The sequence below is a fragment of the Cinclus cinclus genome, chromosome Z, assembly GCF_963662255.1.
Source record: "Cinclus cinclus chromosome Z, bCinCin1.1, whole genome shotgun sequence".
Taxonomy (NCBI): domain Eukaryota; kingdom Metazoa; phylum Chordata; class Aves; order Passeriformes; family Cinclidae; genus Cinclus; species Cinclus cinclus.
Window position 1 is genome coordinate 70,551,867 of NC_085084.1, and position 25,026 is coordinate 70,576,892.

Here is a 25,026-nt window from a genome sequence, read left to right on the forward strand (position 1 = left end):
TATTAGGTGGTTAAAAATTTCTGGGAATTGTGGAATTCTTCTAATTTTTTCATAGATTTTTAAAGAAAAGGATGGTAATACTCAGCTGTGCTTATTATTCTCTATATTGCTAATTTGAAAACACTTTGAGACACACCAGTGATAAGCAGTACATTCCTGCTAGTTTTATTTTGTTTTTCTTTTTCCCTAAAATTCTGATGTGTAAGAATAAATCTTGTTAAAGAAAAGAGCTTGCTGTTGCAGGAGAAAGCCCCTATTCAAGTAACAGCACTAATGAAAGGCGGAGGGGAAATTGCTGCCCAAGCAATTTCCTTGTAGCTCGAATTTTCTCTATTTCAAGGTCATTCTGGTATAAAAGTGCTTTGCAGTTTTCTTGCAATATACATCAGAATAAATGTATTTCTTTTATTAGCAAGGATTATTCATTATTAGTGTTACTTAAGCACATTTGTGTTGAATAAGATTGTATGGAGGGAGCAGCCTCTGTCCTAGGGGCCACGGTGATGTCTGGTTCAAACCCACAACATATTGAAAAATTTCTTCATAACAGAACAGAAACCAATGGCAAGCATGCAAATTTAAATCACACATCTAAAAGTTGTGGGTGAAGAATTGTTACTGGAGAGGGGCAAAATGACTGTGCAGGGGTTATATCACTCTAACATGTTCATCATACCTTGTTAAATAGTCCCATGCAAAATTGCTTTCCTCATATTTTTGAAATGTATGTTGTACACATGGCCTCATCTAATCTTTTGTCATTTTGCAAAGCAAAAGTTAATTTCAATTCCAGAAGATAGAGCAGTCTTCAACTATATATATAGGTTAAAGGATATGTGCTGCAGTTCACAGAGAGGGCATGTACATTATACATTAGATTAATTACTCTACAGAGGTGCCAATCCTAATTAGGACTTCATTGGCTTCTCATTGAAAGCAGTTTAAGTTCCCTAATTAAGCATGAAATAACTAACAAAAAATAAATTAAGACTGTTTACATATGTGAATCAAGTTTCTGCCAAGTTTTAACTCACCTTTTAGCCTGAGATGGGATTTATCCTTCTCTGCCTCCTTATCCTTTTCAGCTGAGTAACTAGGATGGGTGCTTTGGGCAGAAATCTTATTCTGGTGGATTTGTCCATTTGCACTTTAAATAACTTGTCCATTTTGTGGGTCTCAGATTATCATGTAGTTTAGTGCAGCTGTGAGTATGTGATTTGGGACTTTATTTATTTTCTGAAAATTATATATCCAAAAAGGCTTCTGAAAAAGGGAAGCAACCAAAAAAAAAAAAAAAAAAAAAAAACAAAAAAAAAACCACACCAAGAAAAAGAAACAACAACCAACTCCCACAATATAGGACAGAGGACTAGTCAAAACAAAAAAAAAAAATGTACAGGATAAATGAAGAAGGGTCTTCTTAGTCTTCTGGATCCTGGTATCTTTTTCTTCCCTCATTTTATATTTCCTGATCCCACACCTGTTTTTCTAGTCTACCTTTCTCTTCTCTTCATCCTTCTTGAGGAGTGTTTTCTCCTTCACTATCTCCACAGGTATTAACTCCATAAGCATACACAACATTAATATGTTGCTTAGTGATACAACATAGCCAGTTTCTAAAATTTCACACCTTCAGCTCTCCCCTAATGCAGTGCTGCTGCATTCTAACTAAACACTGTGTACAGCTTTCCTGTCTACTGCATGAGTTAAAAATTGTGTTGGCTTATTTTTGCAGCCCCTGTACAGGTGGGAATTTAGAAATGTATGAGAAGTATGAGCTTCTAGTTTGGCTTCTAAAACTTACATAATGATGTGGATATTAGCATTGCTGTTAAAGGTAGTTTCTGTAATTTATAGAGATGCTGTCATGTGAGTAATATTACATTCATTAGTATTTGTGTGAGGGTTTTCTGACATGTGAAAAAATGTCTTTATAAAATATGTAAAGCTTAAGTGGATACATGAATGAATTTTTATTTTGTAGGTGCTTTTAAATAGCAAAAATTTGAGGGTTTTCCCTTATTTCTTTTTATCCTCACAGTACAAACAAGTGGAACAGTACATGTCATTCCACAAGTTACCTGCTGAAATGCGCCAGAAGATCCATGATTACTATGAGCATCGCTACCAAGGCAAGATCTTTGATGAAGAAAATATTTTGAATGAGCTCAATGATCCTCTCAGGGAGGTAAGATTAAAATATTTTAATAGCTCTTCATGTTGTGAAAAAATTTCTTGTCTTTGCTCTTTCTGTGTTGAAATGCTCTTTCCATTCTATAACATTTCATCTTCTTTACCACAGTCAATGAATGACCAGGCTAATTAAATTTATACTAGGTTGGCACAAAGAAATAAACAAATTTACAGTCTGTTCAGGACCAGTCTGACAGTCACTTCCACACAAGGATGTCAAAGAGTAAAATCCTGTCGAAGAGTAAAACCACACCCTTATTGTTGACTGAAAATCCTGTTTTTCTGCCACTATTTAATAAAAAGAGTGGCTGGACTAAAATGATCCTCCTGGGTGAAATTCTTTTTCTACTTTCCCTACTTGCTAGCCACACAGCTATCCATATAAAACCACTGAAAGCCACCACAAAAGGGGAGTTGCTTTCTTTCATTTTGTAAAGTAGCATCATTGGTAAAGGTGGTCTTTACATGAGATGAAGAAGCTGGAATAATATATATACAAGACATTAAAAAAAATATATCTTTTTTCTTGAAACTGTCGTCTGCATTCCAGTTTTAGGGTTTATGCTGTGCTGTTATGTGTTGTGATGTGATGTGATGTGTGGAAGCAGTTGGAATTTTCTCTGGTAGCATCTGAAGAGAGCAGTGTTCATCTCGTGGTGGCAGAAGTAGCTGCTTAATGGGAATATAAACCAGACAGTGCTCTGTTGGGTTGTGCTCATTCCTGACCCACTCAAGGATGTTTGCTGATACCCTCTACCAAAAGGAGAGGAAAAAAACCCAGAAAAGAAGAAAGCTGAAAAACTCAGAGAGAAGAGAGCATAAATAGGGAAAAGATAAAAGAAACAAGAAAAGTAAGGGAGGAACAGTCTGGTATGTGGTGAAATCTATGCACTTTTCAGTGCTTTTGGAGGAGTGGTGCTGATAATGTGTCTATATGCGTGTATATAGATATGGCTATGTATAATGTATATATAACATCCAACCATAACATCTGTACATTTGGAAAGATAGGTGACAGCTGGTCAGATTTGTTTTCTAGTTTTAAGGCATAAAGACAGAATAACTCTGTGTTGAGTTTTCTGTACTACTGAATCCTGTGCTTTGCTGGGAAGGGAAAACATGTCATACAATCCATTGCCAAAATCAAGTTCCATATTTAAAAGAGTCATAAAGGAACAAAGCCTTGCCAAGTGACAGTTTATCCACATCTCTGTAGTGAAAGTCCCACATCCCTCCTACAAACTCCCAAGTGGCAATGGTAAGTGCTGCCCAAAATTGTTGGTCTTTGCTAGATGCTTTAAGTCAAAATCAGGCCAAACCCTGATTGTTCTAACAATTTAATAGCCCATGACTGAGCTTCAGAACCTACTGGACCTACTTAATCCCCTCACAAAGCTGTAGTCTGAGGCCTTCCTTTATGTTTTGAGTTTGGAATGCAGGTAGAGGGCCTTGGCTTCTTCATTGCCATTGCCATTGCCTGTTTACACTGTGGCTCCCCTCAGTAACTTTTGAAATGTCAAGAGGAGATTGTACTACCAAAATCTGCCTTGTGGACAGAAAAAGTATGGGAATTATCCCTAGATGACAATGGCAGTCAAAACGTGAATCTTGGCCAGTATGGAGGTTGTTTTTTGTTAAGAGAACAGAAGCATATACAGACACATCAGTCACTGAGATCAGAAACAGTTTCATCTGCTTCCACTTCTAAAGAAAGCATTTCTCCTAAAGTAAAGCCTAATACCCTTCCATTTCAAAACAGTATTTTGCTAACAGCAATTTGCAATTGTGGCATCCTAATTACTTGTGTTTTCCACTTTTGCTGCATCCCTTTATGTTTCATTCCTTCCACCTTCCCTCCCCTAGCCCTCTCCCCTTTTCCTCCTTTTTTTTTCTTACAGCTTAAAAGTAGAAAGGCAAATTTGGTCAAGCATAAAAAACAAAAAGCACTTCTGGTGAGAGATCAAGCATGGAAAATTTAAAAAATTAATGAGCCCCTAGAAACATGAAAGAAGAATAGAATTTCATGGAAGGAGCGAATTCTGATTTTGCTATGGTTATGATGTACTTAGCAGGTCTTCTTTGTTCTTTCTATTATATAACAAGAAATTAGCTTACAATCTGGTTGCACACTGCCCTGCTGAAAACACTGTAGTGTTCCAGAGGAAGGTCAAAAAAAGAAAGAGAAAAAAATAAGAACTAGCCACTGGCAGTGCCAGAACAGGTTTCTCAATGAATCAGTCCAAATTCTCACGGCAGATTATGCACTGTGGCCTGAAAACATCACTTAGGTATTTTGCTTAGTTAGTAACTTCAAATTCTGTTTTACTTACCACTTCAGTATGTGCAGTTTAGTAGTGCAGATAGTGGCTTTTTGTCATAAATGATGGGTAATAAATTGGAACCTTTTAAAGGTGGAACACAGTTGTTCATATATTGGATGGACTTTACCATCTTACATGCCAATAACTGCACAAGGCTATAATAGGTAATAGCACAGATACCCTGGCTTCATCACTGTAGAATAAATATTTACTGCATTTCTTAAGTTTTTAACTAATTCTACATTTGATTATACTTGTAATTTAGCATAAACATTCAGAGTCTCTGCAGGACATACTTAGCTTAATGAAAGTAGCTTCTGACAAAGATATTAATCTTTAACCATTATTTCCTCACTTGGAGCAAGAAGAACAAAATAAACCATACTAACTGCTGTATAATTATAGCATCATGAAATATTATTAAAAAAATTGCAGGATTTTCACTATTCTTGTTCTCAGCAATTCAGATTTACTGTACAGGCTGAAATTTTCCACAGCCATGCTTTTTTTAAGAGTGATGACCTTCTTTTTCATTCACATTTTAAAATTTTAAATTTTTTTTAGAAGGAAAGTAATTATGCATGATAAAAATATGATCATTCAACCATTAAAAATAGCTAAAGTACATAAAATTAGCAGCAAAAATCTAGTCTAAAATAATTCTTACATGATACATGCTAGTAATAAAGCTGTATATGTTCATAGAATCATAGAATATGCTGAGTTGGAAGGGATTCATCAGGGTCATTGAGTCCAATCCCTGGCCCTGCATGGCACCATCCCCAGGAGTCACACCATGTGCCTGAGAGCATTGTCCAAACACTTCTTGAGCTCTGTCAGGCTGGTGCTGTGACCACTGCCCTGGGGAGCCTGTTCCAGTGCCCAAAAACCCTCTGGGTGAAAAACTTTTTTCTAACAGTCAACCTTTTTCTAGCCCTCCCCTGACACAACTCCAGGCCATTCCCTTGTGTCCTGTCACTGGTCACTCAGAGCAGAGATCAGTGTCTGTCCCTCCTCTTCCTCTCATAAGGAAGTTGTAACTGCAGTGAGGTCTGTCCTCAGTCTCCCCCAGGCTGAACAGACCAAGTGACCTCAGCCACTCCTCATTCAGCTTCCCCTCAAGGCCCTTCCTTCACCATCCTTGTGACCCTCTCGCTAATATTTTAATGTCTTTTTTATACTGTGTCACCCAAAATTGCACACAGGACTCAAGCTGAGGTCACACCAGTGCAGAGCAGAACAATCATCTGCCTTAATAGCAGAGGTTAAGCCCTTCTTTGTAAAAGAAGATGGGTATTCATTTTAATGACCTTCTGAACATTATGTATGGAACATTCATAGTTAATTGAATAATTAAAATAATGAGAATCTGAGAAAATATTTGATGCATGTATAGGAATGCCTAGTTTGGTTGGATAATAAAAATAGAGTCATGTTTATTGTGGGGAATTAACTAAGGCTTCACCAAAAAGAAAGGGGAAAAAGGAATCCTGAACCTTTTTAAACTGTACAAGGCTCTGAGTGCTTCAAAGCTGCGTAAAGCAACTAGTGGCTGACCTGTATCTTTCAAAGATAATCTGGCATTAACAAAGAGATTGCATTTGATGACTGGGCACTAAGGCAACATTTATGAGACTGAAAAGCTCTATATTCTCCCCTGTTTAGTTAATTGCACAATTTGCATGTATTAGTCCACTAGTAATGCAATTAATTGGATACTCTTAGCTCTACACACTCAAAGTGAATTAACCATAAATTGCAACATATTATGTGCATTCCTGCTTGTAAGGACACATGCTTTCTGACAACAGTAAAGGATAAAGGTTTTGTATTTTCATTGAATTCAGAAATTTCACTTGAACTGAAAGCGCGTCCTCTTTTTCATAGCTAGACTTATCTGACAATAAGTGTCCAGTCATCTCAAGAACAGGATAATCAAGAGACTCCTGGCAGTTACAGTTTTGGTAGAGAAGAAAGATTTGAAATTGCTTCTTACAGGCTGTGCAGGGTTGGATTCATCAAACCTATCTGTAGCTCCATACAAGTTCTGCAACAAATCTAATATAATCATCAGGCTCTCTCTGCACACACCACCCCCACACACATGTTCTCACACTAAAGAAAACCTAGCTAGTAGCTTAGAAAAAAGGCTGCATCTTATAACAGCAGTTGATATGTGAAATAAATTCTGTCTTTAATAGCATTTGCAACTGTCTCTCTCCCTCATTTTTTGAGGTAGTGATTAAAAACAATTGGCATGTTTCCATTATATAAATATCATCTCTAGTTCTTCAGCAGACATAGATATTAAACTTCACATTTTTTAACTTGTAATTCTTACCATCTACAAGGCTTGAACATCCTTTGGCTTCAGTGGCCTTAATCACAAAAGTGGTCTTTGTCATGACATGAAATGTAGACATTGCAGGTAAGACGTTTAAAAAAAACCAAACACAGCAAAACCCACATGCACCTAAGAGAAATATATTCCAAAAGAACACTTGAATTTTAAAAATCGAAGTACATATACACTGCTGGCTCCATCTTGTAAGTGACTATAAATCAAAGTGACTCAGCTCTGGTCTTCGTTTAAGCCATCAGTTGCCTGCAGTGGCTGTGGGTGGATGCCAATGGAAGAACAAGAACAGGGAAAGTGTGATGTGGCCCTTAATGACTCTCCTAGACTCACAATATTTTCAGGTCAAGGGATGCTCTGACACTGATCTGATTTGACTACTGGGTAATCCTTAATATACATCTCTTCCAATAACTTACTTGCATTCTTTATTCAAGGTACTGTCTGCAACCACACCATCCTTTTTCAAAGAGCACAAACTTGACCCCACCTGCATGAGAAACCACCATCTTCTTTTAGGACTGAACATAGCTCTAAATGTTTTTTGGTTTTGATGGCCATTAATTCTTTTAGCAAAAATGATATAGTACAGTCAATTTTTACTGACTCTTTGTATGCCAGTTACGATTTTAGAGTTATGTGATAACATCCTCAAACTGTATTTTTTTAATGAAAAATAGACATATTCTAGTTATTTTTTTTTTTTTTGCATGAAAGCTAGATCATTCTTCTTGCCATTTTCTTTCTTTTTCCCTGGGTCTACTATAGCCTTTTAGAGGTGAGAGCACCAGGTCTGAAGTAAGAATAATGGTGCTATAATATTACAAATAATGTTAATTTTCTTGTTAATCACTGCCAATCATTGAGTTTACTTTTTGTTTTAAGTTGTAGTGGCAAAAAACTAACTCTAAGTGGTAATGAATACTTTGTTTCATGTATTTATTAGGTGTATCACTTAATATTGCTCCCACCAGTAACTTCCAACCAGACCAGAAGAAGCTTCTTGTGGTTTCTTTTTAACAAGCTTCTCCACCTTTACATGGTTCTGTTTCTGCAAATGAGCAGATCTGTGTGAAGTCCTTGACCTTTGTTGTTCCCATAGGGATAGTGAATGTAGGCACATTGTGTACCTTTTGCAGCCTAATGAGTCAGGTGTAAGGTTCCGAGAAACATCATGCACAGTACTTAGTGTTGCATCAAGAGTGGCATTTTGTGACAGTTCTTGTAAGGAAAGTACTTTCACAATAAAGTGCAGGAAAGTCTCCATTACTGGATTTATAATTTATATTGTATCTGAGTGAAAATTGGACCCAAACCAGATGGTTTGGTACTTTTAGACAAATTAGGTATTTTTGTAGAGAAATTATTTTGTGTTTTTGAAGTAAATTTTGAAATTATCTATTTCGTAACCTTCGAGTTCTTTCCTAGTTGTTGACCTTCTCCTTTTCTCTATTAAAATTTATCTCCTTTTTTAATCTTCCTTTTTATTTATTATTTGTCTTTAGAAATCACAAAGCAATGTATTCTTATTTAGACCATACTAAATAAGTATGTCCTATGTATGTCCTTTTGTCCTATACACAAAAGACAAAGCTTCTCCAGAGTAATAATATAAGACCAAAATGGGATGTGATTAGATTACAGAATGCTTTGATCCTTTTTAACAGTGTAGTCATTCTGATTTTGGGCTATGAACTTTCAAACAATGAAATAATGGTAGAAAAATATTTTTTTTAATTAAAACACAATAAAGTAGTATGGAAATACTTGGAGATTTTTATTCCATAACAACTTATGTCTATAAATTTATCTCATAAAAAACAGGTAACTAGTTCATTGCAATCCACTGTACTTTTTGGCATTTTGACATGCGGTCATCCTTAGTGTGAAGCTTAAAGAGAGCAACTAAGAAAAATGTATCCTTATTGTAGATGTTGTCACATTGGAGGTCACTTAAATATCTCCTTATCTTTAATGACTAAAATAAAGGAGTTTGTTTGTTTGTTTGTTTGTTTGTTTGTTTGTTTTTCTCAGAGGCTCAGATAAAATATAACTGCAGTTTATATTCTGGACTACTGAATTATGAGTGAATTATGCAGCATATCAGTCTTGTAGAATGAATGCTGATATACCACAGCATGATTTATTTGACTAATGCTGAAAAAGAAAATTGGTAGTTTTCAAATATCTGAGTAAATTATGTTTAAATTGCAGTCCAAGTGTACAAGGCTGAAAGAAAAGTTCTTAGAAGTAACTATAATGAAGTTTTTAAAATTGAAAATAATAGCAAACAGTCATTTTGATGTGGAAATGGGCAGACAATCACCAGGTGAATTGATTACTGTGTTTTAAGATGATTTTGCACCACAGATATGACATGGTAACAAACAGTGTGCATACGCAAGGAGACCTAAGACAATGTGGTTTGATTTGCTGAGCTCTGGGGAGTGTGTTTGCCCTTTGATGTAAGCACATTCACAGTATACATGCTGCGGCGGAATTGTCAACCACTTCCATTGCTGTTCCACATGTTCAAAAACTTTGATCACAGTCCTTTCTGTGTTTGACATGCTTTATTAGCAAATCCAACCCGAGCTGATACATGGTTTGAAAAGTCCCAGATCCAACTGCTTCCAATAATACAGATAATAATACACCAGTACTTCTCAGTAGTTACAATTTTGAATAGGCATGCTACCGCACCTACAAGATTCCTTTGTTGTAGTTATTAAATAAATATTTCAGACATGACAGTTCTTTCATGAGCCCTTCAAATATGCTAATCCAAAAAAAATGCCCAATTCTTAGTGCAATAGTTGTCTTTCATATGAAGAAATGCAAGTTGTTTGATAAAAATTCCAAACTATTTAGATGTAAACTGGATGTTGTGAGAGAGGTAAAATCCTGTTACAGAAAAAGTAAGGTCTTTGGCACTGTCTCCCACAGCAAACTCCTGGGAATGCTGCAGCCCACAGCTGGGACAGGAGCAGTCTTTGCTCAGTTAAAAGCTGGCTGGATGGCCAGGCCCAGAGCGTGGTGGTGAACAGTGCTGCATCCAGCTGGGGATCAGTCACCAGGGCTGTCCCTCAGGATCTGTGCTGGGCCAGTCCTGTTCCATTGACATGGATGAGGGTGCGAGTTTTTCATCAATGAATTTGCAGACGATGCTAAGCTGGGAGCATGTGTCAATCTATTGGAAGGGAGGAGGGCTCTGCAGAGAGACCTGGAACAGTTGGATGGATGGGCAGAGTCCAATAAGATGAAGTTTAATAAGTCCAAGTGCTGAGTCCTATATTTTGGCCACAATAACGTCCTGTTACACCAGCCATCCCCCCCGGAGATGATGTGGCTGGACAGTGCCCAGGTAGAAAGGGTCCCAGGGGCTCTGGTCAACAGCGGCTGAACATGAGCCAGCAGTGTGCCCTGGTGGCCAAGAAGCCAAACAGCAGCCTTGCCTGTGTCAGTAGTGTCAGAGAGGTCATTATTCCCCTGTACTCAGCTGGTACTGGTGAGGCCACACCTTGAGTGCCGTGTCCAGTTCTGTCCCCTCAGTTTAGGAAGGACGTTGAGACACTTGAGTTGTGTCCAGGGGAGGCAATGAAGTTGGTGAGGGGCTTGGAACACAAACCCGGTAAGGAATGGCTGAGGGAGCCGGGGTTGTTCTGCCTGGAGGAGACTCAGGGGTGATCTTATCACTCTCTACAATTCCCTCAGAGGTAATTGTACTCAGGGGGGATTGGTCTCCTTCTCCAGGCAGCAACTGACAGAACAAGAGGACACAGTCTCAAACTGTGCCGAGGGAAATACAGGTTAGATATTAGAAAAAGCTTTTTTGCTTTGATAAAGTGCTGGAATGGTCTGCCTGGGGAGGCGGTGGATTCACCATCCCTGGAAGTGTTTACTGGATGTGGCACTTGGTGCCATGGTCGAGTTGAGGTGTTAGGGCATGGGTTGGACTGGATGATCCAGAAAGTCTCTTCCAGCCTAGTGATTCTGTAAATCCAGTCTGTTCCTGCTCCTGTTGGAAGTGCTGTTCAGGCATCTGAAAGGTTTTTCTGGGCACCAGGTCCAGTACAATGAGAGAATAGCAGCTGTCCTGCAGAGACAAAATTCACCCATTGCCTTATTCTGCCCGAGATTGCACTTTCAAGTGTTTGCCATGTCTCAGTTTTCAACAAAACAAAGAATTGCTCAGCTGCTTGATACCAAGGTGGTGCTTGGGGCAGTGGATGGAAAGAGTCAAGCACTTTTTTAAAATCTCCATGTAGTTTCTGGTGAAAGCCAAAAGAGGTTGCTATAAAGTCGTGCCTGCCACAACATGTTCATTTCTATCAGATCTAAATATGCTATTGCATAGAGATAGCATTGCTGATTTTTAGGAGATTCAAAATAGTAATAGTAACATACTTCAAATAGCTCCTGAGATAGTTCTTACATGAACACATTCTTTTCATATCATGCTTGCTTTGACTTGACAAGTGTCCTTTTTGGTAGGATGTGGAAAACTTTGGTTTATTTAGCTAAAACCTAAAGATCTTTGGCCCAAATCCTTGAATTGTGACTATGAATCCATTGCAATAAAACAGCAGAATTTAAAATATGTTCCTCTGAACTCTTTAGATAAGAACAGAAGATAAATTAAAAATAAGTAATTTAAAATTCTTGATGCAGACCTGGAAATTACATTGTCTCTCTTAAATCAAGATTAGGAGTTGCAGGATCTGGCACCCTGGTACCTACCAGGGTTCTCCATTTCTTCTTCATTGACTTCTGCAATAAAAAGTCATGGCATTCTATAATGAAAGTATGGGAAGGGGAAAGAGGAAAGCAGAGGGCAGGATGCAGCCAGAACTCCAGTAGGAAACATATTTCAGACACAACAAGGATACACAGTATATACATGTCCAGATTCTTTTCCTGTCAATTTCATTAATGGAGGTGGGTGAGAGTGAATGTCTTTTCCTTGAGTTTGCACTGTGGAATTTAAATTCAGAAAGCAGGCTAAAGGCTTTTGAAGCACATGGGGTTTGAACCAGTAAAAATCCTGTGGGGGGGCGAGTAATACAAAAGGTTCTGTGTTGAAGAGGGTACCCTTTAAATGTGCCACTGTCCATGAAAGTCACCACAAATAAAGATCAGAGTTGTGACTCACCTCCAGCAAGAGGAGATAAATACGCCATGAACTGTTTGATGCAGAAGCAAATGCATGTGCCTATTTTTATGCACTCAGTTGCACATTATGGTAGTAGCAGCATACAGAAGGGTACATTGCACTTCCCATGCATAAATCTGTAGTTGCCTTTTAAAAGCATGTGATCTCAAAAAGCAAAGACAAGGAGAGCAAAAAACAGCAGAGCACAAGATCTGTTCTGAGTGCACATTTATGAACTTAATGTCCCATTGATACACCAGTGATTTAGGAAGGTTAACCTAGTTAAAGCTTTGGGACATAATCCAAGTTAAATTTTACACCTCAAGGTAATCTTAAATCGTTGTTTTACTTTCATCCTAGTGCTACTTGAGCAAAAAAAGAGTTGCACATTACTTTGAAACCTGCAGGAAACTCTGCCTAGTCTGTACTTCTGTATTGTTACTGTTACCTAGAAGATGCAATAAGCAAGTACTTAATATAATTTCTCCAGAAATTCAGAAATTTTATAATTTTATTGCCAGTAAGTCAAATTTGAAATACTGGGGGTTTTTGTTTGTTTTTTTTTGTTCGTTTATTTTGTTTGTCTGGTTGTTTTTTTTTTTGTTTTGTTCTGGTTTGGTTTGGTTTCTTGTTTTAGTTTTTGGGGTTTTTTGTTTGTTTGTTTGTTTGGTAGATGAAAAATCTGTAGTCTCCTCTACAGCTCCAAAATAGTATTTTGAAAATCTAATCTCTTTTGATGGATAATTTTTATGTAAGGGATTAAATGGAAATGGAAATTAAATTAAAAATTCTGAAATTATTATAAATTGACAGATAATGAAATACAGCATAGATATGGACACACAAGGTGTTGAATTACACTTGTTTCATTTAAAAATAGGTGTCTAACATGGAAAGAACTTAATATGTGATACTTCTAGTGATTAATGAGAGTCTCAGAAATGAGTGAAATTAAAAGCTGGAGCAAAATGTGGAGTCTGACACTGTGAGTACAGATACAGACTTCTTGGTAGCTCCTGGCCTGAGTTCAAGGCAATATTTCTATCTGTCCCCTCCACCATTTTCACAACACCTTTGCACAGTCCTGGCTCAATAGTAGCACTGGATCCTAAGCTAGCCTTGGTACTAGTAGGTAAGGAGTTCCCTGAAAATGATTTTAATCTCCTGGCTTGTTCTGCGGAGTCTATGTTAATTTTCTTCTCAATAAGTCCATTTTTCTTTTCCCTCACTTGTGAAAAGGAAAAAAAAAAACTGTGGTTGGTTAAAAGGATACAAATGAGGTGCCCTAAAACATGAAGAGTTGCTAGTTTATGAATGCAAGTTCATTGCATGTTTGTGCGCTCACTGAAGCAGTGGATGATGTCTTGCTAGACGACTAAAATATTTTGTGGATAAAATAATTATCTGTGTCGTAAATATATCAATTTAAAGAAAAGCCACATTCTTTGTAATTAGCAGTCTTCACTAGAGCCTGCATGGCTAACATTAGATCATGGTGCAATTGAAAACTATTATTTTTGTGATCTCATGAATATCCCTCATACGTAATAAAAAATTAAGTTTACTTTACAGTGAGGATTTTTTTCTTTTACTAAACTGAAAATCAGGAAGCAACAATGTATCTGTGTTCTATTTTAAAAAGTAAGAAAATAGCAGAATTATTGAGAGACATTTGAAAAATTTGCATTGTGCTGTGGGAGTTGTAATAGATAATTTGGTAAATGCAGCTAATACAGCTATCCACAGTCCCTAAAACAAAAATTGAGCAACTCGATGTATGAATCATTGCCACACATTGAATAAACACTTGTGTATTTATGAAAATATGAGTTTTCACAATCATCCATATTTCACCAAGAGTAGAAAGCTTCCCATCCTGCATGGTTGGAAATGAAATAGTTCATGGTTTTTAACACCTGTCAGAAAACAGATTGACTATTTACAGGAAGAGAAATGCTATCACTATTGTGTGTGGACAGCTTAATTTATATAACAGACCTTGATGGGAATTAAGAGGCAAAGAGATCTGTAGAGAAGCAGAAATGGAGTGTATGTAGCTTGCTTTGTCATTCTCTAGCAGCAGATATATTCTTCATAATATTGATACTTACAGCAATGAGACAAACTTAGAATGTGAGAAAGAGGTTAATACCCTTCCTGAGCCATTATTTAAAGTTCATGGCTGGCCTATTTTTAGGCCACCATGTGAGAAGATGTTCACTGAAAATAGATACAGATCATGTGTCCTTGCAGAATATAGAACATCAGGACATTTCATTTCCAAAGAACATAATTGGGACTTGGAGCAGAATCTTCTTTCCTCTCACCTCTTTGCTTGGAGATTATAACTTGGGTTATACAAGCACAAACTCTTACGTGAGTTATATCAACCTCTAAATAAGATGACTAAATCTAAATCTTTGAAATATGGTTCTAATGGAACACAAATTAGCTACACTTTGATTTTTTTTTTCATTTTATGCACAAATACGTACATCTGTAGACAGACAGGTAGGTCCATGTCCACATATAAATAAATACATGTGTGAGAGAGCATATATATGCATATGTTTATATATTATATATATATATATATATATATATATACACACATATATATGTGTATGTATGTATGTATATATATACATACATACACACATACTTACATACATATGCTCTCACACATACATGAAAACATGTCCAGGATGTCTGTCTGAGAAGAATGCTGTGTAAAACTCTGTTGATATCTTTGCAAAGTACTAAGTGCATATATTGCATTAGGTACTCTGATATGGTCTCTCTTTTTCTGCTGTTGCCATATATCTCAGTACATATTTTCTATGCCACTGGACTACATTTATAATGTATAACCTTAAAATTAATTGTAGTTACAAGGGGTTTAGGGGTCCTACTATCATATAAAATCAATATAGATAAATTTATTCATGAAGGTAAAGGTTAAGATATAGTCTAAAGAGAATTTGAAGAATTTTCTGAATAAAATATAGGAATATATTTCTTATGGAAATAAACCTCAGCGTATATTTAATTCACTAAGAGAGCAATTAAATAATATATAGTTAATTTATTAAATGCTACTAATACTTAAATAAATTTTAAAGTCTGGGCAAGCAGATGAACTGAAATTATTTTGAAAAATATTATTAAATTATGTAAAGAACTGAATCCCATGGCTGCCTGGGTTCATGCACAGATGCTAATGGTAGTTCCTGAGTGCCCTGCTGCCATCAGGACCCTTTACTTTAGTGCATGTCCAGTCCTAGAGTGAAGCACAAGCACAAATATCTAAGGCCTCAGTGGTGGCATTCAGAGAGCAAATAGACCAACAGTAATAAATGTAGACAGCAGAAGGCTGTAGGTATCTCCTCTGGTTTCTTGTTTAGTATTTACATAGCTGCTTCTCCTCCATGTTCTTTAGAGTAAGTTTTCAGGATGTAAAATTGATGCATCCTTGATCTGCCAAGCCTTGATGGTGATTTGGCTCCTAGTTGTAAAGTGATTCTTTGTTACTCTGATGCCATGGCATTATTTAGTGTGTCTGCCTACTGGATGTTTTAAGTCTGATGCATTACTTTTACTCTCGTGGCTATTACTAATACACATTGACTAGTCTGCTCCTGCCAGATTGCCTTCTCTTTGTTCCACATGATCTGCTATTGAGGCTGTTTTTGCTGTCACCATTTGCCCTCCTCAGAATTTTTTCCACTCTTTACAATTCCCTCGCCATTTATTCATCTATTTTCCCTGCAGCTACCAATATTAGCCGAAGTGGTACTCTCAAGAAAATTCTGTCTTGAGGGCTGTCTGGTTGACACTCTACTAAATTATTCCCAGAAACTTCATCTTCATTTTTATGACCTGCTGTTAACTTCTCTGGAGCCAGCTCTCCATGTCTCACCCTTACAACTGAGCATCATCCTTATATTTCACTGTAAACCAGGGCTCTAAAATCAGCCCTTTCAGAATTTTTCTACTTCTTCATGCCTGGGCTCTGGTGCAGTGGCCTGAATGTGGGTCATGGGCTTCTTACACCTGTATTGCAAGTTGCTACTTGCAACATAAAATCACTGAGCTATTGCACCTGACCCCACTCCAGCATCCTTGTCTGTAGTTTCCTTTGGAAGGCAAATTTAAATGGTATTACAATTATCTTGTCCCAGTTCACATTGCAAAGCAGTGATGAAGGCCGAGTTCAGAATTAGAAAGGGATTGTGCATCCTCCTTATCTATCTTTTTATATCCTTCTGTTATATATAGATGTGTACCTCTATAGCTGGCATTGTAAATATTCCAGCACATACACATACAGGCATTCAGGGTCCTGTCACACATTTACCTAAGAAATATAAATAATTCTCATTCATTATAAAAGCTCTTTTTTACAAGTTTAAAATGTAGAATATACATTGTCTAACAATGTCTAAATTTTGTGGGTTAGGTAGAGTTAAGAGTTTGATGTTTCCTCCAAATTATATAGAGTAGGTCTTCATTGAATAGCTACAAATCAAATTAGATGCAAATTGAAATGTACCTAAAAACACTAAACATACTTTCAGTGCAAATATTTCAAGTTCAGCTAACTGGGATTTATCCAGTTTAATCAGTAAGATTTAATTTAAGCCACTTAATAAATTTATAGAGAGAGCCTTTGAAACAATGGGCTTTTAATTCATTATAAAAGAGTAAGTGTTATCCTAGCAATTAATGGGATAACAGTATTTCTCATCCAGAGCTGCTCATGAGCTGTAAAATAACTCGGTGAACAAGTCACCACTGATTTTTAAATAACTGTTTTCTGGTTGTTGTTGCTACTGTGTCAACTAAACCATACACATAGGGTGTAGAGAAAGCACATTCCCTTGAGAACTTCATTCTTGCTCAGTTTTGGCCATGTGGGTTGCAGTACATGGAGGACAGAAAAAGGGAGGAGAGAACAAAAAGGGAGAGTTGGAATGGCAGAAGGAATTCTTGCCTGTTTCAGAGCACACAATAAACTTTCCATGGAAGCATTCACAGCTTCAGTTTCCAATCTTGATCAAACAAGTGCAAATCAAAAATAACACCAAAAATTGTATCCTGACCATAGCTTTCCATTTCTTCTAAGGTATATTTATGTTTTCCCACCACCTAGTTCTTTGCTTCAAACTTTGTTTTAGCCCCACTCACCCCAAATAGCTTCAAAGACAGATTTCTTCCTCCCTGCTTTCATCCACAAGTTATTCTATTCATGGTCTTCCCTTTCTCAAGTGAGAGAAACTCTTCAGGCTGTCCTGCATTCTAACTGTGTCTTTTAAACAATAAAGCACCCCAATAAATGTATTTTACCTAAATGTTCACACAAATGTAAATCAGGATGCCTTTGTGAAACTCCACTGTCTCTCTCAAGCTACTATCCCTTGCTATCAGGTGAATCACGCACTCTCTGAGAACAGCAGCACTCTTTCCAGTACTGTTCTAAAACAAACCCCTTTTTCTTGTGGTGATGAGGTGCAATCTTACTGGCATTGGTGGATACAAGAGATAGCCATCATTGTGCAAAACTGTAAGTAGCAATTGAGCTGGGTTTTTTTGAGGATATAGTATTAAGAAATAGTAGCTGCCACACAGATGACATAGGAAGCCAGCCACATATTCATTGGTGATGGCAAGTGGAGTTTCAGTACAAATGTATAGTAGTGAAAACAGTTTCCAGAACCAGCAGATCACCATCTGGAGGAGGTAACTGGAGGCTCCAAAGACAGTGGAAAAGCAGTGTTGCAGAAGACAAACATCTGAGCAAGCAGACTGGACAAAGTTTTGTGATTATTAGCAAAACCGTCTCCTCTTTCTTAATCATTGAAAGTGATGTTTGGAAAAACATGAAAGGTGCTTCATTCATTGTCAAGCAAACGTGAAGTCTAACTCAAGCCACTTTTCCATGCACAGAGACAAAATATGGATAATCATAGGGATACCAATAGGATATTGGTGCTGATAGGATTATTTTTTTCAACTTCACATCTCTTAGGATTCTTCTTCTGCTACAGTTTTAAAGTGCATGTGTTTAAATCTGTATTCTCATTGGCATAATGGGCAACTTAAATATTTAAAATGCCTGCTAAACAAAGATTTTGGCCCTAATTACCACCCCCCCCTTCCCCAATGTATTATTTTTAAAATACTGTACAGGATTAACAAATATAACACTCCAGTGTACACACCCACAAATGGAAATGAAGATATTTAGTTAGGCAGGGGCAGAAAACTGAAATAGTGATTGTTAAACACTTGCAAATTGCAGTTTATTTATTCAGTTAATAAGACAGAACAGTCTATACAGCAACTGCTCTTATGGTACAGCACTAATTCCATATTACCTTCTGTAATAAACTGTGAGTGTTTTTTCCCTAACAACATACATAGAGAAAATTTGTTCAGCAGAATTCAAAGGGCTCTGGTACAAAGGGTAAAACCTTCAATAAGGAGAGACTGGTCAGATGGCCCAAACTTTAAGTACTTATCTGAATTATCAGGACTTCTCAGGGTTTTGAAATTAGACTGGCTATCTCTCTTTTACAGACTGCCTTAAGACATTGGCTATATTGCTGCTCCCATTTTAAAGCCTCTCCTTTTTCCCACTGGAAAACAAGCTTAAGTAGCATTTAACATTTCAGAACATTGAAGGAGATGAAAGTTAAATTCCTTTTTAAAATAGTTAGAAAATGGAAGGGTGGATGAAACAAAAAACAGTTGGATGGATGAAAGAGTGGATAGATAGTCTTTTTTTCTTTCTTTTTCTCTTTTTTTCTTGTCTTCTAAATATAATGGACAATCCAGAGAGGAGCCTGAGATGCACAGAACTGCTTTCTCTTAAACTACATTAAATCAATTAACAAGCTGGGGAAAAGATAGATATCTTTCATCAGATTGCCTTTATTGGAAGTTTAGTTGAACCATATTGCCCCAAAAGGTTTATTCTATCTGCATTTGAATTTAATGCAATAATAATACTGAAGCATAAAACATGTACATAAGGAGTTGAATAGAAAATTCTAATCAAGAAGGGAATGACAGAAAAGTGTGCAGAAGGCCAACATTTAATCAACTACGCCAAGAAAATATAATTGGTGAAATCTTCCTCCTCATTGAAAATACATGAAAAAAAATTGCTCTCTCATAGAAGACAGCAATACCAGCTAGCATATGCTCTGTTTAGGGTTGACTTGTCCTAATCTGAGTTGAACAGAGCTAGACAGAAAAAGAAACCTGCTTTAATTCAGTCCTGTCAGTCCTGGTAGACTTGGAATTTCATTCATGGCCTTGCTGCAAAGCCAATGTATTACTTCGTTCATTTTGCCTAAGTTTATCTCACAGCTGGATGGCAAATTTTCTGCATGTGGATACATTTACCCAGGTATATTTGGGGTCTTGGGAACTGGAGGGTTTTGAAAATGTAAACAGGCTGGTCACTGGTTTTCAAGGCAATTGAGATTCCATGGACTCTCTTTGCCTTAGAGATAATAGATTTTATTCAGGTTTTTGACTTTGTCTGTAGGTCAGATATGTTGGTTACCTTAGACCAGAGCATTCTTGGGCTTTAAAATATATAACCAAAGGGGCTACACAGGGAGCTTTTCTAAAACAGACACAAGGAATATCTAGTTATATTGACAAAATGACAAAATACCAAGTCCTGAAGGAAAAAGAATAGTGTTTCTTGACACATTTCTAAGCATACTAAAGAAGAGTTACCATGTGCTAAGTAAAATTTAAGCAGAGTCTCTCTGTTGAAACTGATCAATGTAATTGAAAAGTGGAAAATTGTGGCAATGCCATTTAATAAGAAAAAAATGTGCATAGTTGTTGTTACTTACATGAAAAGCCTCTGAGCAAAATTTATTTTTAAGTCATACACTGTGTAGAGATGATTAAACAGAATGCGTCAAAGCAATTTGAACAATTTCAGGTGCACCAGAAATGAAGAATATTGCATCCATTGCCACATGTAGATTTTCTGGCATTTAACAAGTTGTTAGATAACGATGTAGTCATTCCCTCAGTGGGATACTAATCCTAGTCCTCCTGACTGCCTGCTGTCATAAAACCTGTGAGAACTTAGTATCAGTGAGATGCCTCTTTTCTGCCAAACTTGACTATAATTGACCAATGGGTTAAAAAATTACAGGAAATCATGAACACATGCAGAATATAGCACCTTAAAACTGAGTTTAAATATATTTATTCTGCTCAAATAAGCCCAAATCCCTAAATGTAATGCCTTTTCCTATAGTTGTCTCCTAATGATAGGTAAGTAATTTTTCATTTGCGAGTTATTTCTAAGAGAAAAAATAGTTTTCTCAGTAAAGTGATTTCTTCCTTTTAATGATCAAAAAATTAAGACTGGTTTAGTTTTGCATACTTTGAAAGTAAAATGTAAAGGAACACTGAAAAAAATGCACTGTTACAATATTACACTAGATTTTTTGCAATAGTATGTAGAAATCTCCTAAAAAAGCTAAGCTATTTTTCTAAATGGCCTACGCACATGAAGAACATAGTTTTTAGATGGAAGTAGTATCTTTAATTAGCTCAGCTGGATTACTGAGAAAAAGTAAAGAGCTTCTCAGGCAAACAGATAATTCAATAACTTTTCCTTTGTTGTAGCAACAGGATTTTCCAGTCAGTCTAGCTAAAAGCACTACAATCCATCTAAAAATCTTCTGGAAATGACGTCCCAAAAACTTTTAGAGATGCCATCAGAGAACTCCAGTCACAGCTAGGACAGCCTTGTGACTGTTTGTGTAACATTTTGAGATGCTTCAGAGAAGACATCAAGAAATACTGAACCCACACAAAACGATAATAATCTGATGCCTTAACATCAGTTTGAAAAAAAAAAAATCCAGGAAGTTGAAGATGAGTAATAAATCCAATATACTACAAAGAAGCAGAAGTCTGTATAATTACCTAGCCAGTCTCTTATATAAAGCAGACCGTTGCCTCTCTGGCTTAATTCTTGTGTAAGAGACCAGAATTGGAACATATCAACACTTGCTCCTTTGAGGACATCCATCTAGGTCTAATTCATTCTTTCTCTTTAACCATTTCAGCTATATAATGCACTCCTAATCCCTTCTTCAAGTTTCATTTGGTATTTTCTTCCCTGATCCTTTCCTCAGGCTTCATTTGGTATTTTCTTCAAGTAGAGGTGAGACAAAATCTCATTCAATTAAGATATCATATTGGGCAGCAGAGTCTGTTTCAAGTCTAGCTCCAAAGAATTAAAAGAAAAATATGAGTGAAAGATTTTTCTTTGTACAAAATGTCAGCTCTTAATTTGTCAGTTTGTTCTTTTGTTACCTCTCTTTTAAAACACAGAACTTTTTCTCCAAGTACTTTCTGAGTTATATAAAACACTTTCATAATCTTTACTGTTTCTTTCTCCCCAGGATGATATTTAAAGTAATACACAAGAACCTGAAATTGCCAAACTGCCTGTGATTAAGACTCAGGGAAATGTATTTTACTTGCTCTGAATGATCTCATATTTAAATAAAAGAACACTTTAAAGAAAAACAAAGCACTTAAAAATGACACATTTCTTTCTCCCTCAGTAATTTTCCACCTTCTAACATCTTAAATAAGGGAAGTTTGTACTTTAGCACAAACTTTCACAGAAAACTAATCAACAAAATGAATGCATTACTGGGAATAACAGCTGAAATTACCTCAGCAGGGTGGTTTGTAGCTATGTTGGTACCTTCATTAGGCAGCTCAGGCTGAGCAAGATAATGTGTGTGTATACATGGGTATATCCAGATACAGATTACATAATGTAAGAGAAAAGTGGGCAGAAGATTGAGCCATAAGAGGACACAAAATTCCAAGGGTGAAATCCTCTTTCAAGGGTATGTTTTGTCAGGATTCCCAAGATGAGATTAATTTCTTTCTGGATGGGTAGGACTGGATCTACACAAAGGAGTCATCCAGGTCTCAATTCTCCCCTCTCTAGATATCATAATCTCTCCTATCATACTCTTAAAGATGTGTTACAGATAACTTCTGATAACTTCTTCCAATTTCCCTTTTCTTTACTTCATCTGCCCTACTTCTCACCTTTCACTCCAGACACCTGTTCTCTAGGATTTGTGTTCCTGTATTCTCATTTCTCACCAATTTCAATTTCTCAACCTGTTTTTAAAGTCAAGCTTCCTGCCTTTTGTTTTCTTTTGTTTGGTTTGGTTTGGTTTTTTTGTTGTTCTTTTCTTTTTTGGGGGGGGGGGGGGATGTTGGTTTTTTTTGGGGTGGCGGGTTGTTTATGTTTCCCTAAGTCTTTGTGTTCCTTCTTTTTTTTTCCCTCCCTTTCTCTCTTTCATAGTACTACTCCACCTAAGTCTATTTTACTCTTTCTTCCTAAGCTTGACTGGAGCTGAACTTTTTACTCTCCCAGTCTCTTCTGTGCTTCCCCACCAGCTTCTATATAATTTCCAGTCAATTTTTGCTTTCTTTAGTAATTTCCTTTCTCTGCCTCCAGGGCATGCAAGACAAGCTATTCACTTTCAGAAGCAGAAAACAAGCAGCAAGCCTACTGAAAAGTCCCTAAGCAAGACAAGACAAGTAATAGCTGTTGCCAGCATCAGTGGAGATGGCAGCAAGGCAGTCTCACAGGGAGCAGAGGATGTAGTCTGGGCTCCTCATGGGATGCCACCATACTGCTAGCAGTGGGAGAAGAAATAATTTTCCCTTGAGAGGGAGGTGGTGGCTGGAGCTTTACTAAGAAATGTAGAGCTTGAACAAGAAGGAAAACAAGCTTCTCTTCATGCTTTAGAAAGACAGAGTTGGAATCTCATTATGATACTTATAGGCTCATAAAATATACTTGGAGGGTATCTTGGCATTACCCCTCTACTGACTCAGCAGTATTCGTAAATTTGAATGTCACCTATCTGGCAGTTTGCATACTTGAGATAATTTTTGGATTCAGGCAAACAGAGGATATCTTGCATCAAATTTGCCATGTTTTTTTACATGGGAGACTAGTTCGTAGTGTGCCTGGTGAGACGTTTTGTTCCAATTTACTTTTCTAAATCCCACTAGATTTATTTGGAAAGGTTGTGATTGCTCAGGGAAAGGCAGTTGTTTCTTCACTCTGCTCACTCTTAATGCACTTGCCTCTTAGTTGCTTCAGTAGCAAATGTCTTGCCTTCAGAGGGGGATTCCCACATCATTCCCAGATGCAAGGGAACTGATTTGAAGACCCCACTATGGTTTTATTGCTTATGGTGTGAAATTACCTGAACTTCCCTAACATGTCTACAAGCAGGATATTACATTGTGGGACTGGGAGAGCAAAATAATTTGTCTGATCAGTGGATAAACTGAGTTTCTGGATATCTGAGCTTCATGTTCAAAGCTGTCTGCATGGCATATATGAGACAGCAGATGCATAGGAGATTGAAAGAGCTACTTCCACCAGGAATGCAGTCATGGGAAGGAGGGCACTGGTAGGTGGAATGTCTCCTTTGCATCAATCTTGAAGCCCTAGATTAGTGTAAGAAATGCTAGGGGTACTCCACTGACAATACAGGCATACTTAGTTTTGCAGAACAGTTAAGTGACTGCTGGCTGTATTTTTCTTTTATTTGGTCTGTTTGCATTTGTATACAGATGATTATATTTGCTCTTCCTGTCATGTTGGGTTTGCTACTTCAGTAGATGTTGCCTGCCTGAGCCCTTCTCCGTGTGTAGTACTGATTAGTCTCAGTTTTTCAATACAATATTAAATCTGTAATGGCAACTGACCATGTTAATTTCCCAAGACAATGTAAGGTCTGCAAGAATGAGTTTGAAAATATTTCATAAATTGTTAATAGGGTTTTGTTTTGTTTTTATTTACTTAAAGTAAGTAGGACATTTACAGATTTTTTTAGGTACTAATCTTTTCATGTAGATGTGCTCACAGTGTGCTCTATAAATATGAGTGCAGTTTCTCCTTGGTAGGAAATTCCTTTAGGCCCTAGGAAAATAGTACTGCTTTCTGCATATAGGGGTCTACGTTATATACAGCTCTTTAATGGGCAGTAATGTATGTCTCTGTGTTAATAAAATAAATTAGAATCTGTATTGGGAATTTTCCTGTTGATTTCAACTAGCTAATTGTAGTATATATATTTATATATTACCACTGGTTATATTCAAAACAGAAAGATATTACTGGTGTAATATTTGGAAACACAGGACTTGCATAATGTCATTACTTGATATAGTTATTGCAACAGACAATCTGGTTGTCAAGCAGTATACGTCCTATTTAATTTTTACCTTTCTGTCACATTGTCCCCTTAAACTCCACTGGGAATAATAAATAACACATGAAAGGTCACCAGAAGAAGACAATCTTTAACCTTAGAAATGAAAGTCAGACTGCACTTTTGTTTCAATCACTTCACTAGAAACAGATGAAAATATGTTATAAAGCAAGCACAGAGACACAGAAAAGTCCAGTATGAGCATAAAGGAATTCTTTGTTAAGAAAGCAGAACATCTTTTTTTCAATGCCCATCATATTGAACATATTTATTGATCATTATCATCATGATGTTTCCTTCCCATTTAGGAGATTGTCAACTTCAACTGTCGGAAGCTGGTGGCTACAATGCCTCTTTTTGCTAATGCAGACCCAAATTTTGTGACTGCCATGCTAAGCAAACTGAGATTTGAGGTGTTCCAACCTGGAGATTATATTATCCGAGAAGGGGCTGTGGGTAAGAAGATGTATTTCATTCAACATGGTGTTGCTGGTGTTATCACCAAGTCCAACAAGGAGCTGAAGCTGACAGATGGCTCTTACTTTGGAGGTGAGTAGGAAAAAATGAATAACACTGGAGTGAATGCAATACAACAAAACACGTACAGATAACAGATTAAAAGAGACTTCTGAATAAGCTAAAAGTTACTTGCTTAGACAATTCAACCACAGTGAAGAGTGTGCAAAATATTTCTGA

At 36.9% G+C, this 25,026-nt stretch overlaps 1 protein-coding gene across 1 annotated transcript in view; it reads left to right on the plus strand.

Moving 5' to 3' along the window:
* HCN1 (hyperpolarization activated cyclic nucleotide gated potassium channel 1) overlaps positions 1 to 25,026 on the plus strand; it is a 190,174-nt gene that overhangs the window by 145,868 nt on the left and 19,280 nt on the right. Inside the window, exons 5-6 of the mRNA XM_062513304.1 lie at positions 2,042 to 2,188; positions 24,639 to 24,879. Of these exons, the coding sequence (XP_062369288.1) occupies positions 2,042 to 2,188; positions 24,639 to 24,879 (388 nt within the window). The remainder of the gene's footprint in view (positions 1 to 2,041; positions 2,189 to 24,638; positions 24,880 to 25,026) is intronic.